Source organism: Loxodonta africana, chromosome 18, assembly GCF_030014295.1.
Source record: "Loxodonta africana isolate mLoxAfr1 chromosome 18, mLoxAfr1.hap2, whole genome shotgun sequence".
Classification (NCBI taxonomy): domain Eukaryota; kingdom Metazoa; phylum Chordata; class Mammalia; order Proboscidea; family Elephantidae; genus Loxodonta; species Loxodonta africana.
In genome coordinates, this window is record NC_087359.1 from 32,003,487 (window position 1) to 32,021,790 (window position 18,304).

The window sequence follows — 18,304 nt, forward strand, 5'->3', positions numbered from 1 at the left end:
GACTTAATGGTCTGACAGAGACTGGAGGAACTCCTGAAACTATGGCCCCCAGATGCTCTGTCAACCCAGAATTGAAACCATTCCCAAAGCGCACCCTTTAGACAAAGAATAGACAGGACTATAAAACAAAAAATAATATACGTGAGGGATGTACTTAGTTCAGTCAGATATATGAGACCAAATGGGCAGCTCCTGTCCAAAAGCAGGATGAGAAGGCAGGAAGGGAACTGGTCAAATGGACACAGGGAACCTGGAGTGGAAAGGAGGAGTGTGCTGTCACATTGTGGGGATTGCAGCCAATGTCCCAAAATAATATGTGTATAAATTTTTGAATGAAAATTAACTTGAGCTGTAAACTTTGACTTAAAGCACAATAAAAAAAAAAAAAAATTTTTTTTTTTTTCATGAGAGCAATCCACAGGTGAATTATACACTTTCACCTCCTCCTCTATAACCAAGTCTATTTGCAGAAGCAGAAAAGTTAGAACTGTGTCCAGAATCTTAGGCTCTTGATACCAAACCAAACCATAGCCATCTAGTGGCTTCTGACTCATAGTGACCCTGTGGGACAGAGTGAACTGCCCCATACATAGGGTTTCCTAGGCTGTAAATCTTTACAAAAGCAGACTGCCACATCTTTCTCCCGCAGAACAGCTGGTAAGTTTGAACCGTCAGCCTTTCGGTTAGCAGCCAAGCGCTGAACCAGTGCACCACCGGGGCTCCTTTTTGGCTCTTGATAGCAGAGCAAAATGATGGTTTGGAAGGAAGGGAACTTCTTTGGAGCAAGAACTAGCTTTCCTCTACAACGAGGCCAAATTGGCAATGTCACATTCTGCTTCAAAATGTTAATTCCAGAATTCACCACTCTGTTCATTCTACTTTTCCTCTTGAAATGATTTTATGCACACACACACACACACACACACACCGGTTGAGCAGTGCACTCTGACATTTTTTAACTATTCTCTTGATAATTCGTTAATGCATAGCTGTAGTGTGTGTGTAGGAGATGGGGAACTGAAGTTGCCTAGAGAATGGATGGATATTTTGGAAATGTTTCCCATATCAGAGCCATCATCCAGGGATTATTTGACATTCCACTGAGAGCAAGAATGGGCACTTGGAAAGAGCAGAATGAGATTTGGAAAGGGAAGAGTATTTAAGAAAAACCTACTGACTCCTATGTAGATCAAAGCAGTAGTGATGCTGCCATTCATTTTAGGAAGCTCATGATTGTTCTTTTTTAGGAAGAAAATGCCTGCCACCCATTTTATGCGATGCTGGAATTAAGTAACTAAACACTTTTATACAAAAGAAATATGAATAGTAAACAAATGCAAGACAATTTATTTCACTGCTAAGAAGCTTTGTAAATTAGTGCCATTTTACCACTTGGAAAGAGTATTTGTATGAACAGAGACTGGAAGGAAATATGGGAAACCAAAACATTTTTAAGGAGCTGTGATTGTGGGTTTTTTGTTTCTTTTAAGTTATATTTGTTTCACAATAAAATGATATTAAGAGGAAGAAAACAAAATAATCCATGTACCTCCAGCATCCCAAGAACCAAGTATCCAGATGTTCCCTTCTCTCCGTAGAACATTTGTGGCCAAAAGCACCGACTGTAGGGATACCCATTCCAGAGACTCTTCAGGGTAGAGGCATAAGGTGCTGTGGCTCTTAGGAATGCCTGTGGAAAACCAGGTACACAATCCATAATTCTGAGTGTGTTAAAATGGCTACTTTATAACATACATACGCTTTGAAGAGTTTATCACCAATCCCTCAGAATAGTTGGGTTTTCAGTTCAGTATGAGATGCTGAACTGTTGAAGTTCTTTCATAGCAATAATTATTAAAACGATATCCACCTGTTTTACGGTGGGGATGAAGATGTAGAATATGAGTTTCCTAACTAATAAGCAATTTCATTTTCATGATTTTGACTTATCGGGACAAATAGAATTTCAGGCCTTGGAAGAAATGCTTTAAATGTGGTAGTTTGGGGGAAATCTGAGCCTGCAGGGAACTTGTGGGTGTAAATCATGGAGTTTTGTGTTGGAAATCTGGCTTACCTCATTAATGATTGCATACTACTTATTTTGTGGTTTTTATAACTGTTGTATATTCAGCAAGAGAAGTGATAAGCTCAGTTAGAGATCAGGCCTGGAAATGGGAATTGACTTAAGTCATGTAGGGCCTTAAACTGGTTCCAGTTTGATCCCCTGCTGAGAATTTGCATTTCCACCCCAGATATACTGAATCAGAATCTACAGTTTAACAAGACCCCCAGGTGATTCTAATGCATGATAAGATTTGAGAACCACTGCTCTACTAGTGGTTCTCAGAACTAGTCCCCAGCCAGCAGCATTAGCATCACCTGGGAACTTGTTTGACATGCTTGTTAGAACCAGCTCAAAGCCCTGAGTCATTTGATGAGATCTTTGTGTGGTCAGATTCTATGTATGTTAATTGTGACACCTACATATTATATAGAAACCTACACTTTTTTTTTTAATGATTTTTATTGTGCTTTAAGTGAAAGTTTACAAATCAAGTCAGTCTCTCACACAAAAACCCATATACACCTTGCTACACACTCCCAGTTACTCTCCCCCTAATGAGACAGCCTGCTCTCTCCCTCCACTCTCTTTTTTCATGTTCTTTTCGCCAGCTTCTAACCCCCTCCACCCTCTCATCTCCCCTCCAGGCAGGAGATGCCAACCTAGTCTCAAGTGTCCACCTGATCCAAGAAGCTCACTCCTCATATCAGCATCCCTCTCCAACCCATTGTCCAGTCCAATCCCTGTCTGAAGAGTTGGCTTCAGGAATGGTTCCTCTCCTGGGGCAACAGAAGGTCTGGGGGCCATGACCACCGGGGTCCTTCCAGTCTCAGACCATTAAGTCTGGTCTTAACGAGAATTTGGGATCTGCATCCCAGTGCTCTCCTGCTCCCTCAGGGGTTCTCTGTTGTGTTCCCTGTCAGGGCACTCATCGGTTGTAGCTGGGCACCATCTAGTTCTTCTGGTCTCAGGATGATGTTGTCGCTGGTTCATGTGGCCCTTTCTGTCTCTTGGGCTCGAAACCTGCACTTCTTTTTTCTCCTTACTTCCTTATTGACCTTTTGGAAATTGTTCAGTTTTATTCTCTGTATCTTTAAAAAACTTTTAAATAAAACTACTGTGAGCACATATCACTCAGGAACTGTTTTAAATTTGTTAAATTAATTGATAGTAAATGAACAAAGTTGGCACAGTATGGATAAATCTTGTCCGCTTAGCAATTCAAAATTATTAGAACTTGATAATGAACAATAATTCTTCCTGGAGTTTTTGTTATCACAGTAAAAATGCAGGTGTTTTATTTCTGTGATTTTTGTGAGCAGTTAAATCTATAAATCACCTCCTGTGGAGAGGGTGTCCCAGTGACTGAGAGCCAGCTGTTGGGCGTTTTAGCTAAACAGCTTGCTCCTGGTTGGCTGCTCACAGAAGTTTTGGCTGCTCTACGGAATAGGGCGGGAGTAAAGCACTCAGGGTGAAGGTTTTCACAAGGCCTTTAGTGACCCTGGTTTAAATTAGCTCGGACTTTTTTTTTTTTTTTTTTTTGTATAGGTGCCAAAGTTCATCTGCTTCGTATTTTCACCAGTGACTCATCTTCCTGTCATATATTCTTAGACTACAATGACTTAAGAATCTTTAAGTCACTGTTAGTAGTTTTTCCTACTGCACATATTAGGAGGAGAAAACGGTGTTCAGACTCAAGCCTGTTTCCATCTCATTCTGTTATTCTTGTGGTACATAGAAAACTTTGTTTCTTCCTGAAAATGGCATTTTGGTGATTCATTATTTTCTGTGGGATGAAGCTTATGGCCTGCATTTTTTTTTTTTTTCCTTTCTCCCTTCCAGAAGGAACCTGGAAGAGTTACAAGCAAAACATCAGTTCTCTAAGAAATTTTTGGGTAACAGAAATTCTGGATAACAGGTAAAGTGTGTTTAAACTGACTTGGTGGTGCTGATAAATTACCTGTGATCTGCAGAAATAAACTGGGAGAGGGAGGAAGAGAAGGAGAAAAAAAAGCTAAGTGTACTTTGTTTTGGGGTTGTATTTGGGGTTTTATGTACATTACCTCATTTAGATAGTTTTTACCAGGGTTCGGGACATAGATCTGAGATTTTCAGAATAAAACTATTCTTTCAGATGTTGTTTTAAATGGATTTGCCTAGTGCTTGGACTTAACTATCCTCATAGTTCAATTTGGCAAACATTTTTTAATACCTACCGTAAATACAGAAATATAATTTGTAAATTTTGTTATATAGTAAAAAGGTAATACTGTTTGTTGCAAGAGATTTCACTCTAGGCTTTTAAGCAAAATCAGAATCCTAGAATCTGCTGTTATGCAGCCTAGCTAGGAAATGAGTATCTTCTTAGTTCCTTTCTATCTTTTGTTTTGGTTCGTGATTGCTACCAGCTATTTGCAGCCGTACCATCTCCTAATTCCCTTTAACAGTCTGTTACACGTTCCAAAATGTAAGCGTTTCCTAAACAGCGTTATAAGGTAAGCTACTTCTTCACAGTGAAGTCCAACCCAAACTTTCCCTTTATGTTCTCAGTGATGGACTTGCCTTGACTGGGTGGAAGAGCTACATACACTTGTACCTTATTTTTCATATTGGAATATTTGTTCCAACATGAGCCTTGAGTTTAGATTTTAAGTAAGCTGAGAAGTGGTTCCTAGAGATATAAATAAAAAAATAGTCATAGTTTTAATATTTGTTGATTTTCCTTTGGTGTTTTTCCGTTTTCATCAGAACAAATCAATTCAATCACCATGAGCTGGAGCTTCCTGACCCGTCTGCTAGAGGAGATCCACAACCACTCCACCTTTGTGGGGAAGATCTGGCTCACCATTTTGATTGTCTTCCGGATTGTCCTCACAGCAGTAGGAGGAGAGTCCATCTATTATGACGAGCAAAGCAAATTCGTATGCAACACAGAGCAGCCAGGCTGTGAGAATGTCTGCTACGATGCCTTTGCACCCCTCTCCCATGTGCGCTTCTGGGTGTTCCAGATCATCCTGGTGGCAACCCCGTCGGTGATGTACTTGGGCTACGCCATTCATAAGATTGCCAAAATGGAGCACGGTGCAGCAGACAAGAAGGCAGCTCGGAGCAGACCCTATGCCATGCGTTGGAAACAGCACCGGGCTCTGGAAGAAACAGAAGAGGACCATGAAGAGGACCCCATGATGTACCCAGAAATGGAATTAGAAAGTGAAAAAGAAAATAAAGAGCACAGCCAGCCTAAACCCAAGCATGATGGCCGACGGCAGATTCGGGAGGATGGACTCATGAAAATCTATGTGCTGCAGTTGCTAGCAAGGACGGTGTTTGAGGTGGGTTTTCTGATAGGGCAGTATTTTCTGTATGGCTTCCAAGTCCACCCATTTTATGTGTGTAGCAGACTTCCGTGCCCACATAAGATAGACTGCTTTATTTCTAGACCTACTGAGAAGACCATCTTCCTTCTGATAATGTATGGTGTTACAGGCCTTTGCCTATTGCTTAACATTTGGGAGATGCTTCATTTAGGGTTTGGGACTATTCGAGACTCACTAAACAGTAAAAGGAGGGAACTGGAAGATCCGGGTGCTTATAATTATCCTTTCACTTGGAATACACCATCTGCTCCCCCTGGCTATAACATTGTTGTCAAACCAGATCAAATGCAGTACACCGAACTGTCCAATGCTAAGATTGCCTACAAGCAAAACAAGGCGAACATTGCCCAGGAACAGCAGTATGGCAGCCATGAGGAAAACCTCCCAGCTGACCTGGAGACTCTTCAACGAGAGATCAGAATGGCTCAGGAACGCTTGGATCTAGCAATCCAAGCCTATGCTCACCAAAACAATCCCCACGGTCCCCGGGAAAAAAGAGCCAAAGTGGGGTCCAACAAAAGCAGTGCCAGTAGCAAATCAGGGGATGTGAAGACCTCCGTCTGGATTTAATCTTGGCTGGACTTAAATTTGTGCTTTTCATAGTTTCTGGTAAGCAACGGCTCACTGAATAATGACTTCCATTGAGTAAACATTTGGCTCTGGTTATCTTCAGGGATGCTGTTGGCTCATGATCCAAGCTCAGGGGCCTCTGGAGGCAGGACTGGGATGAGGGGGCGCAGAGGGGGAAACACAGTGTTCCTGGGCACATGTTCTCAGCAATAATACAGTGGCAGAACTATACACTTGTGTCTTCCAGATCTGGAGAAGAACAGATATATTTAAATCATTCTTGTTGAACAGTTTTTGTATGTACAGTATTATGGTACATTTTTTAGTATGAGAACTTTTTTCTTTTGTATTTGTACATTGGACTGCTGTAGTTATACTTTTATATTAAAGGAAAAAAAAATCCTTACAGGTAATGCCTGTTAGGCTAGTGTGATTACTCTGTTCAGCAAATTCTGCTCTGCGTTTAGAGTTTTAATAGTTGGTTCACTTAATAAAAGTGCCTCTTGTGTTGCAGGGAAGGTTTCACGTACGTAAGGAGACAGAGAAGGAGTCGTCAGCCTTCAGCCTTGGAATGAAAGCCCACCTTAGAATGAGGCTGAGATTCTCTTTTACCTGAGAAATCTTTGAATCTAGTTCATGTGCTCAGAGTTTGTATCCAGTCTCGAAAACCTATTTATATTTTCAGAAGAGATAAATGATTCACTGCAGGATTCCTTTACATGTCAAGCATTGCCAATATATGTTTTGATGGTGTGTACGTAATTTATGTTGCTTCAAAAAATTGACACACAAAGGAGCCTCCCAATCTGATAGCAGCGTAAGAACCTCACTAGAGTTGGTGCTGAACTTTATCAGAAACCAAAGCCAAGCCTGGAAATGAGCCCTGATAGGACGCTTAGAGATAACTGTGGACCCGTTGGATTTGCCTTAAGTCTCTTATCCAGAAATCTGCTTCTGGTTTGTTAGGATGCCTACGATGGATATTTTCTTTTTATATGTTAACATTAAAAATACAAAAATTTTCTTGTAGGCTAAGAATACTCAAAGCTACTTGTACTGCAAGTGGCAGAAGGCCTAAATTCAAATTCCTTATTTTTTATAATTTACCGTGGAACTTTTAGTGTGCCAGTGTGGGTTTCTGCCTGGGAGGCCAGTCTGATCTGGGATCCTGCCCGTAAATAGACCTGAGGAGGATTTTTGTATTTATTCCCTGTGGACATATCTACTTGTCAGTGACAAACATGAATATTCACATGACACTCATAAGTTACAGTATTTAATTACCATTTTCAACCTCACAGTACTATGTTGGAAAGCTTTGCTCTCCAGTCATGCTCACGTTGTCTTATAATTTGTGAGCTTCTGGGTAATAGCTTGGTAAGAGTTTAAACGGGGCCTTTGTGCTACCAGGGATCATTTTGAGTGTCTCACTCTTATTCAACAGAAGATTATTGCAAACCACTTCTATCTTTGAAATTCTAAAACTATTTTTTTATGTCTTAATTTTAAAATATCAGTTCTTCATTATTCAGGATAATCCTAGCACAGAATCTTTTGTGTGGTTTTATTTTTTCTTTTGATTTGTTTTTGTTTCTCCATTGCATCTCGCTGCCTCGCCAATGGTGGAGACACTAAGCTTATCTTCCATCCATTTATTTACCTTTATTTTCCTTTTCTTTAAATTTTTGTTTAGAGAGAGGCTCCTCAGGATCTATAAACATCTTAAGTAAAATTAAACTCAGGTGAGACTGAAGGGAAAACTTTAGATGACATACGTATCATGGGTTAGCTAATAGACATGCACAGTTCCCCTCAAACCAGATGTTTAATAAGGAAATTTCTATAATAATTCTAAGAAAACAGGCAAGATCTTAAGCACGTAAGCCTAGCCCAGATAAAGAACTACCAATTAATTCATATATCTCTAGAGCTTCAAGCAAATGTCTTAATTGAAAGACAAAAGATAACACATACACTTGGGTCCCACTTTTCAGAGCCTGAAGGAGAACAGAGTGGCTTCGCCAGCAGAAAGGTTGGGAATTTGAAAGTGATGGAGAGGAGAAGAGTCAGGCAGAAATGCTAGGGAGACCCAGGCAAAGACATTTGGTGCCAGAAGCATTCCCTTAGTTTCTACACAGGGCCCCTGGTGTTCCATCATGGCCTGTTCCGATGAGAATTTTCTCTTTTGTGTCTGGAAAATTCTTCAACTTCTTAAAATGTAAAGAAAAATATTCTGAGTCACCTTGCCGTGTGCATATTCATAGTTCTTTTTTTTTCCCCCTTCTATTTTTTACCCTCTTGCTTAAGTTTTAATTATGACATGGATTTCCCAACTCTCACTGCCTGCTTAGTACTTTTCTTTCAGCCTTTGAACATATGCGTTTGCCAAAGCCGTTTTCCTCTAATGACATACCATGGACCTACATTAAGAAAATGGCCTTGTCAGTGTCTAGCATAAACATTAAACAGTGAATCTGTAAAAATGTTGTTCAGGTATGGTTCTGAAACTTGCGGGTATTTGTACAAAAATCTGTTGGCAGGTGTTTTTTTTCCCCAATCAGAATCACTTACATTGTTTTGAATTGCCATGTAAGACATGTACTGTCATATGGCATTTGCTTCTCCTCTTAATAGAAGTTGAGTGCTTAGTCCTTCACATGCCAGAATCAGGATATGATCAACAGCATGTGTGTGTTCCTTAACATGCTGTTGGATTTATTCTAATGCAGAGTGTCCTTTGCTCTTCTTTATTAAAATCCGTTATTCAGAAGACATTTGTAAAAGGAACAGGTGTTTTTTTCCTTCAAATTTGAGGGGAAAATTAGGTAACATTTTCCCCTAATATTAATGTTTGTTTTGTGGCTTTGTCTTTGCATATGACTTAGTTTCATCTGTTTCTGTTTTTGTTCATTTTAAAGAGTCAGCTGTGTTGAGGATTTCCTTGACTAATGATTATAGAATTCCTTACTCTAGATAAAAGTGAACTTTACCGCCAGAAAATGGTTCTCACAATTTAGGAATCATCCCACATGTGTTTTTTAGAGGGGCACTTATATCTTTAAAGGGAAAAAATCAGCATTAGGTACCTCTGCTCTCATTTCTTTATGGCATGAAATTAGGCAGATCACCTTTTTCAAGTTTCAGAAGCCACTTAGCTCTGAGGTGTTATGAAGCAGTTAGAGAGAGCATCTGGTAAAAGGTGATAAAAGACTACCTGTTATTATTGGTCATTTGTCTGAAATTGGAGCTTCAAAATACTAGGTGAAAGAACTGTGTGATGGTAGTGAGATGTCCTTCAGTGCTTAGAACACTTGTTTAGAATACTTACTCTAAGGGGTCTATAGCAAGAATGAACTTAAATGTTATTCCTATTAGTCATACCTATGATTTAAACCCATTAAGCTTCTAAGTGCCCATGCCTTTATGCTTTTTGTCTCATTTAAGAGACAAGCTGCTTCTAAAAATAGCATCTATAGTTTATGAGAAAATTTTGGCCTGCCAGGCTTCAATAAAAGGCATGTATGTTATACTTGAATCTACTTCAAGAAATGTCTATTTGTAGATGAAAGGGTTTACCTGGCCGTGGAGAAAAGGACCTGAAGTCAAAGATACACAGGTGCTGGTCATTTTGATTGAAAGCTTCCAGATACTAGATCAAATAGGCATTTAAGTGAAACCTACCTAAAGCTGTTTTATGTTTTTGGAGATTAGGAATTTGCGAAGGGAATCTTGATTCTTCTGAGATCCTAAAGAAGTATGTGGCGTCTTTTATCATCTTAAAATCATGAAATCCCATGAAGAGTCTTACCATCTGAAAGTAGCAAAGCCTCTGTCGTAGACTTACTATAACTGGGCCTACAAAGTACAGTGTGTGGAAATAAAATTTCAACTCACCTATGTATCATAAAGAGAGTCCTGGTGGTGCAGTGGTTAGAACCCATCAGCGGCTTTTTGGGAGAAAGACGTGGCAATCTGCTTCCTAAAGATTTATAGCCTCTGAAGCCCTATGGGGCAGTTCCACTCTGTCCTGTAGGTTCTCTATGAGTTGGAATCAACTCGACAGCAGTGAGTTTGGTTTTATGTATCATAAATCTTTAATAATTCACAATCACCATCAAATGTTCAAATCATTAGGTTGAATCACATGCCTGTCACTCATTCGGGCCATACATTATGGAGAACTTAAAAAATTTTATTTGCTGTTGTCCCTAACGTAGTTGTTTTGTTGTTGTTTTTAATGATGTTAACTGGCTTGAGTTCGTGCACATTCTCCCTTAATATTCCTATTTTTTAAAGACGCAATCTATAGTATTCCAAAATTCAGGAGCCCAAATAAAGAGTTTTACTCCAGTGTAAAACTACTCCAGAAATAAAAAGGAATTCTGCGTTTCGGGGTCTAGTGGTTTTTTGGCTGTATGCTTCCAGGGTTGAAGATGTTTTTGTCATTGTGCTCTCAGTTGTGTTTTCTTTAATAAACTTATGGAACCCTCTACCTCAGGCACTAAGTGTTAAATAAGATTTGCATATTAATTCTGAAAAACTTAGCTAGGACTTCCAACTCTTTAAAATAATTTAAATGTAAAGACATTAGCTTTTTTATTCAGTCATCTAATGTCATGTGTTTAGAGTTCAGATATTGTGTGAACAGCTAAAGAATTATCTGTTCTAGTGCCAAAGATCACTTGTTGCTGATTCTGTTGTGTAGAGTTAATGTGAAACTTCATGGTGGAGACAGACTCTGTGCTCAGGGCCTTGTCTCTGGGGAGATTTTGTCAGTTCCAAATGTTTTAAGTTCCAAATAGAGTTTAGAAGATTCATTTGTGGTCTGTGCGTCTTTTCCCCAAACTTGAAACCCATGGAAAACCCAGCTGCCAGGAAATGTCGTATTGAGGATTTTTACCCTGTTCTTTCTATACAGTAGAGCTTAGGGTTTACACAAAGAACCTGGTACCAAAACCTGTTCGCATATATTCAGCTGTAAGTTGATCTCAGTGGGAATGAATGAGCAGAAAAATTTTCCAAATAGACATTTGGGTTCAAGAAATGCCTTTTTTCATAGCTGGGTTCAGGGGCGGATTAACCAGCAAGTGTGGTGTGTACCAGTTTACAGTAAGCAAAGTACACACGGGCTGAATTGTGTTTACTTATCTGTAGTGCACATTTCACCTGGGTTTCACCATATCAAAGATCAAAGATGTGGTGAAACTCAGGTGAAATTGTGCACTACAGATAAGTCTAAGTAAACACAATTCAGCCCGTGTGTATCTTGTTTATTGAGTAATCTGTCCCTGGCTGGGTTAGAATGCTCTGGCACTGCTGTAGCCAAGTGGGCCAGCCTGTTTGTGGCATCATAATCTGAGAGGTATAGATGACCTTGTATGGGAGGAGGGGGAGGCTGGGAACATACCCTTGTCCCTGCTGCCTTTGGTTCTTGAGCTCTTTTCTCAGGAGTGCCTTCTGAGGTGGTCTGCCTCAGTGGGGTGACTAATCTACCTTCTGAGAAGGGGAGGGTGTAGGAGAGGCTGAGGAAAGGGTAGCATTTATTGCAACAGTGCCCTCTGTTTCCACAGACACAGAATAGCTGACTAGTAGGTCATGCACAGAGCCCACCCTCAGCAGCGTGGATTGTAAACTGGTCAGGCAACCATATTTGGTAATAAACTTGTGAGCAGTTTGAAAGCTGTTGGAGTGGTTAAGTGACTCCGATTTTATTAATTTTGCAAGTGGATTCTTTGGCAGATTTGCCATCAGAACAGATTTTGTAGTACCTGGAAAAGGTATTAGCATCAAAGTTAGTATGTGTTTTCTTTCATAGGGTTTAAAACAATGTTTTTAAGGCTTTAAGGACTTACATTAATCCTAATGTACAGTACTTTCTAGGGCTTGTCTCCTTATCTAATTTAGAAGCAGATTATGTGAAAGACGGAAGTAGGAGCAGAGCTGAGAACAGAACCCAGGTCTGCACATTGCCCAATGGCTGAATCCAGCTGCCTTTGCTCTTTTCTAAGCAGAGTGTGCAGAAGCAGCTGTTTGTGGAGCTTTTCTCATAAAGAGGAGGGAGGGTGTGATCTTCACTGGACATGCCTTGCTCTGTCTATGGGGTTTTCCAGATGTAACCGTTGGACCACCTGTGCTAGAAGTACCAGGGAGTGCTTATTAAAATATAGGTTCCTTGGACTCAACTCAGGCCTGTGTAATCAGAATCTTTTTAATAAGTTCTGTAGGTGACTTTTTAAAATCTTATTAAAGTAGAATTTATAGTTCACATACAGTAAAACTCACTCTTTACCGTTCTGTTTTAACCACCACCAGAAGATAGAGAACAATCCAGTTGCCCCAGAAGTCTCTAGTTGATTTTTACGTGCATTAAAATTGGAGAACCACTCATTTTAGGAATAAGAAATAATAGTTTTTTGAAACGTGGACCAGAGTAAAGGGTGTCAGGGGAGGGGGGCTGTTTTGAATTGACTCCCGTGTTTTCAGGGAGGTGTATACCTGGGATAGCAAATGACTTTCATCTGCCTGCCAATGCAGAATTATTGACGGCTTCGTGGAGTACTGTGTAGAGAGGGGTACAGAGACTCAGTCTGGGTTCAGCCAAACAAGTGACATTGGGGGCAGGGGTTGCCAAGAAGAGTGCCATCCCTGACTAGACATTTAAGCATAAGTTTCAAAACATCAGATAACGGATTCAGGACTTCTGCGTTATGACTATGACTAGACCCATGTGAAACCCATCCCACCTTACATGTAAATTAGATTTGGAGTCATTACTTAGAAATTTCTCTACCCTACATTTAATGACATCTTTGAGGAAATTAGAAATAGGAAGTGACTCAGGATTAGAAAACAAGGAAAAGATGATGACTTGGTGACAAGCATTCATTGTCAGTTCACCTTTCTTTCCTGCCCCCTCAATCCGGAGGAAATGGCGCTGCATTTTCTTGCCCAGTCCTTGACAGGCTGTGTCCACTTTAGATTGTGGAGTTGTAGAAGAAAACCTGAGGAAGCCCACTTCTAGTGCCTCAGGGAAAAACTGACCGGATTCCCTCTTTATCCTCAGCTGAACCTCCTGCAAGTATCCTTGTCTCCTTTGCTGTCCTGGGGCCTTCACAAAGCGTGAGGAGGCTGACAGCCTTAAACTCCAGGCAAGGCAGAACCAAGCAACTGTTCATAACCAATTTCAGTGCAGAGCCAGTGACCTGAATGGGACCTGACCATGGGGAAAAATGATACAGAACTAGATAGCTTTTTAAATTTTATTTTTAGTTTGTGTAGTCCTGCAAAAGTGAATTTTGTGTCTGCACTGGAAACGTTGAAAAACACTGACAGGGAGCTCCTTTGGCCTGGCCCATTTTTCTTAAAGCACGTTGCAGCTGTGGCTTCTGCCCAACGGGCAGAGACTGATGTTAGACCCTGTACCCGGGTGCTGTTCAGAGCAATGACAGGCCTGAGCTTCTGACTGCAGAATGGCCTGTAGAGACATCAGGGCTCCTCAAGATGCTTCTAAAGGCAAAAGCCCTGGAAACAGGTGAGTGAAAGCTGCCACTGGTTGCTTGGTTGACTTCACATTCAGATTGGGAAATGATCAAGACTTTGGAAATACCGACAAGGATCTGGAATCTGGACAAGTTGAAATTACAGACCAGCTTGGTTTTTTTTGTAATTATGCTATTTAGTTCCAGAGATCTGTTTTTGGGGAGTTGTTAACCAAGAAGAGGCGGTGTGGAGTAAGGACTGCTTTTCCCTTGATTTAATTCACTGTCCTCAGTGACTGCAGTCACCTGTCACTCAAGTCAGTTCTTCTGAGTAGTCAGATCTTGGGAAACAGCTGGGAGGAGGAAGGGTAGAGTAGCATAGGTGGCGACCATGGTGGCCTCCAAAGTCCTGGACAGCATGAAAGTGGCTCTGCCTTTGTGTGCGTTGATGATGTAGCCAGATGTTTCTTGTGAGTAGGGAAGAATGAAACCCCATAGTAAACCTAGGTACTGTCTGGGAAGGTTGTAAGTCATTATAGGCTGGCCTGGAAAAGATGTCCTGGGCAGGAGCCCATCACCCTTGATTTAGAATTGCCAGATAAAATACAGGACACTCAGTTAAATTTGAATTTCAATCAGTAGTTTTTTAAATATTGCATGGGACATACACTAAAAAATTGTTGCTTATCTGAAGTACAAATTTAACTGGGCATTCTGTATGTTTATTTGCTGAAACTGGCAACCCTAACTGGATTCGACTCAGGCACGTGTTCTAAGGCCCTGATAACAGAGAACAGGAAAGGCTTTAGTCAGATATTAGAAAAACTATAGGCAGGAACTATCTACTGAGTCTGAGCCACTACATGCAGAAAGGTAGTAAAGAGTCCTGCTACCAATGAGGAGAGCTTTCTGGCCTTCCCTGTTTTTGGCAATTCTCCTTTGATGCAAAACATCTGTTCTTCTGGTTCTGTAATTTTGTCAGTAGCAATCTAATATGTCAACCCAAACTCAGGAGAGCAGCCAACCTACTTTAAAAAAAAAAAGTATTAAAAGAATACATAATAAGAATCTTGATGAATAACTATAGGACATAAAAAGCAGAAGTCCCTCATGCCTCCCCCATTCCCATTCCTCAGAGGTAACCACTGTTGAATCTGTCTTTTCCCAGAAGTATTGATGCACATACAGGCATGTAGATACGTGTATTTTTTCTCGGCTTAGGCAAGAGCTCCAGAGCCTTTTTTCAATTAATTTAAACTAAACCTTCGGAGGCATAATTTACAGACAATAAATGTACCCATTTTCAGCATATAGTTTCATGACAGTGCAAATATCATTGCCTCCTTTTTTCAGTCATTCCCTTTTTTAATGATTTTTTTTCTGATTTTAAAGGCACTGTTGTATGCCCATTATAGAAAACAAAAAGAAAATTCAGGAAAAATAATAATTGTGTGGTCCTCAGCAGAACATTATTAGTACTATCTCTTAAAAAGCATGAGTACACTTTTTGTAAATACTGTGTTTTAGGTGAAAGTTTACACAGCAAATTAGTTTCCCGTTTAACATTTTTTAAACAGATTGCTCTGTGACATTGGTAAAATTTTCTCAGTGTGTCAACACTCCCATCATTTCTGTTCTGTTTGTTCTGTTTCCATTGATCTAGCTTCCCTGCCCCTCCTTGCCTTCTCCTCTCTGCTTATGGGTAAATGTTGACCGTTTGGTCTGATGGTTGATTGTTAAGGGGGCGCATTACTTCCTGGTGATATTATTTATTTTATAAGCCACTCTAATATTTGGCTGAAAGGTGACCTCCAAGTGTGGCTTCAGTTCCAAGTTCAAAGAGTATTTTAGGATGATAGTCTTGGAGGTTCTTCTAATCTCTATTGGTCCAATAAGTCTGGCCTTTTTTAGGAATTTGAATTTTGTTCTACATTTTTCTCGCATTCTATCCAGGACCTTCTATTGTGTTCCTTGGCAGAACAGTCAATAATGGTAGCTGGGTACCATCTAGTTCTGGTGTCAGACTCGAAGCGGCTGTGATTTGTGTGGGGTCTTAGTCCTGTGGACTAGTTTCTTCTTTGAGTCCTTGGTTTCCTTCATTCTCTTTTGCTCCAGATGAGTGGAGAACAATAGTTGTATCTTAGATGGCTGCTTGCAAGCTTTTAAGACCACAGACACTACTCACCAAACTAGGATGTAGAACATTATCTTTATGAACTATGTTATGCCAGTTGACTGAGTTTTCCCACGAAACTATGGTCCTAAGTTTTTTAACCCAGTAAACCAATCCTGTGAGGTACTTGCATATGTTTAGGAAGTCTCTGTGCGCATATGTGTTTTATTATACATATGAATAAATGCAGCACATGCAAACCTGTACATATATATGCCTACAGATCCACCTGTACATACATATGCATGTACTCACATATGCCTTCCTATACACATATGTGTAATCATATCTATGTAACCACACAGATTTTTTGGTTATTACTGTTGTTGCAAAATGGCTACATGCATTTATTTTTATAAATTAATTTTTATTGTTCCTTAAGTGAAAGTTTACAAATCAAACCAGTCTCTCATACAAAAACTTACATCACCCTGCTTTACACTCCTAATTGCTCTCCCCCCAATAAGACAGCACACTCCCTCCCTCCTCTCTCTCTCCTCATGTCCATTGGGCCAGCCTCTGGCCTCCTCCGTCCTCTCATCTCCCCTCCAGACAGAAGATGCCAACATACTCTCATGTGTCTACTTGATCCAAGAAGCTCGTTCTTCACCAGTATCACTTTCCATCCAATACTCCAGTCTAATCCCTGTCTGAAGAGTAGGCTTTGGGAATGGTTCCTGTCTTGGACTAACAGAAGGCCTGGGGGCCAGGACCTCCAGGGTCCTTCTAGTCTCAGTCTGAGCATTAAGTCTGGTCTTTTTATGAGAATTAGGGGTCTGCATCCTACTGCTCTCGCGCTCCCTCAGAGGCTCTCTGTTGTGTTTCCTGTCAAGGCAGTCATCGGTTGTGGCTGGGCACCATCTGGTTCTTCTGGTCTCAGGCTGATGTAGTCTCTGGTTTATGTGGTGGTCCTTCTTGTCTCTTGGATTCATAATTACCTTGTGTCTTTGGTGTTCTTCCTTCTTCCTTGTTCCAGGTACTTGAGACCAATTGATGCATCTTAGATGGCCACTTGCTAGCATTTAAGACCCCAAACACCACTCTCCAAAGTGGGATTACATGCACTTATTTTTAAACACAAAAATATGAAATAAAAATGACCTACAACTTCCATACTTGCATAATCCTTGTTGATACTTACAAAGCAATATCACATGTCTTAAACATTATAACTACCAAAATGTATAGATCTCCCTTTCCCAATGGTTTCCCCAAGTGTAACCACTGGTCCATTTTTTGTGGATTGTACCACAAGATTTTCCTATGTGTCTTAGTTATCTAGTGCTGCTATAACAGAAATACCACAAGTGGGCTGCTTTAACACATTTATTCTCTCACAGTCTAGAAGGCTAGAAGTCCGAATTCAGGCCACCATTTCCAGGGGAAGGCGTTCTCTCTCTGTTGGCTCTGGGCGAAGGTCCTTGTCATCAATCTTCCCCTGGCCTAGGAGCTTCTCAGGCACAGGGCCCAAAGGATGTGCTTTGCCCCTGGCACTTCTTGTTGGTATGAGGTCCCTCTGCTCAATTCTCTCTTTCATATCTCAAAAGAGGTGACTCAAGATACAACCTAATCCTGTAGATTGAATCCTTCCTCGTTAATGCAGCTGCCTCTAATTCTGCCTCAACATTGTAGAGGTAAGATTTACAACACATAGGAAAATCACATCAAATCACAAAACAGTGGACAACCACACAATACTGGAATTATGGCCTAGTCAGATTGACACATTTCGGGAGGACACAATTCAGTTTATAACACTGTGCATGTATCATCCTCTAAGGCTTGTAAAAATGGCACTGCTTTAGCAGACCTCCTTGTTTAACTTCACAAGGCAGAGAAGAGAGAATCAAGATCATCAGCCCAGGGCGGATTCCTATGAGGTGGAGGTCGAACATGCCTCCACCCTCCAACCGTTTTACCAATTCTGACACCATCCATCCCTCCTATGGCACTCTTCCCTGGTTAGATAGTTCATTGCAATGGCCACACAGAACTCACAGACTATTGTCACGATTAAGGAGTTTATTAGGAAAGTGACAGGTTACAATTCAGGATCAGGAATGATTTAGGATACAGTTCTTCGGTCAGGACAGCTTCTTGGCCTTGCCTGCAGGCAGTCTTCTGTTTTGCCCTCTCAGGTTCTCGGCCTGGCCTCTGCCCGGCTCAGGCAAGTGCTACAAAGCTCTTTAGTTCTGCCAAGTGCCTCGAGGCACTCCACTCTGCTAACAAGCCTCCTGCCTGAAGGCACTCAGCTTTCTTGATCCATGGGTCACCTCACCCACTGTAGCCACTTTGCGGGCCAGGAAGCCCACTACCATCTCACACCCTTTCCAGTGCTGCAGATCTTTCTGTCTCCTGGGTCTAGGAGGCTCTCAGTGCAGGGACCCTGGGTCCAAAGGATCCAATCTGCTCCTGGTTCTTGATGGTAGTGAGGTCACCTCCTGCTACTGGGATTGGATCATTTTAAGCCTAAAAGAATGGCAAAACTGATGAATTCCCTACAAGGGTTCCATACACCTTATTTGCATAGTCCCACCCCAAGGGTTCCTTGCACCTTATCTGCATTATTAGCAAGATGTCTGTTATGCATTGAATTGTGTCCCCCAAAATATGTGTCAACTTGGCTAGGCCATGATTCCCAGTA

The 18,304-nt window shown here is 40.9% G+C and overlaps 1 protein-coding gene across 6 annotated transcripts in view; it reads left to right on the forward strand.

The window, feature by feature from the left end:
* Positions 1–11,034, forward strand: part of GJC1 (gap junction protein gamma 1) — a 39,714-nt gene extending 28,680 nt beyond the window's left edge. For 3 of the 6 annotated variants that reach the window (XM_064271026.1, XM_010594520.3, XM_064271027.1), the window contains exons 2-3: positions 3,905–3,980; positions 4,811–6,517. In XM_064271026.1, the coding sequence (XP_064127096.1) occupies positions 4,831–6,009 (1,179 nt within the window). In that variant the 5' untranslated portion in view covers positions 3,905–3,980; positions 4,811–4,830 and the 3' untranslated portion in view covers positions 6,010–6,517. The other 3 variants (XM_023553751.2, XM_023553750.2, XM_064271025.1) reach the window with 3 other exon arrangements.
* The last annotated feature ends 7,270 nt before the right edge of the window (positions 11,035–18,304 follow it).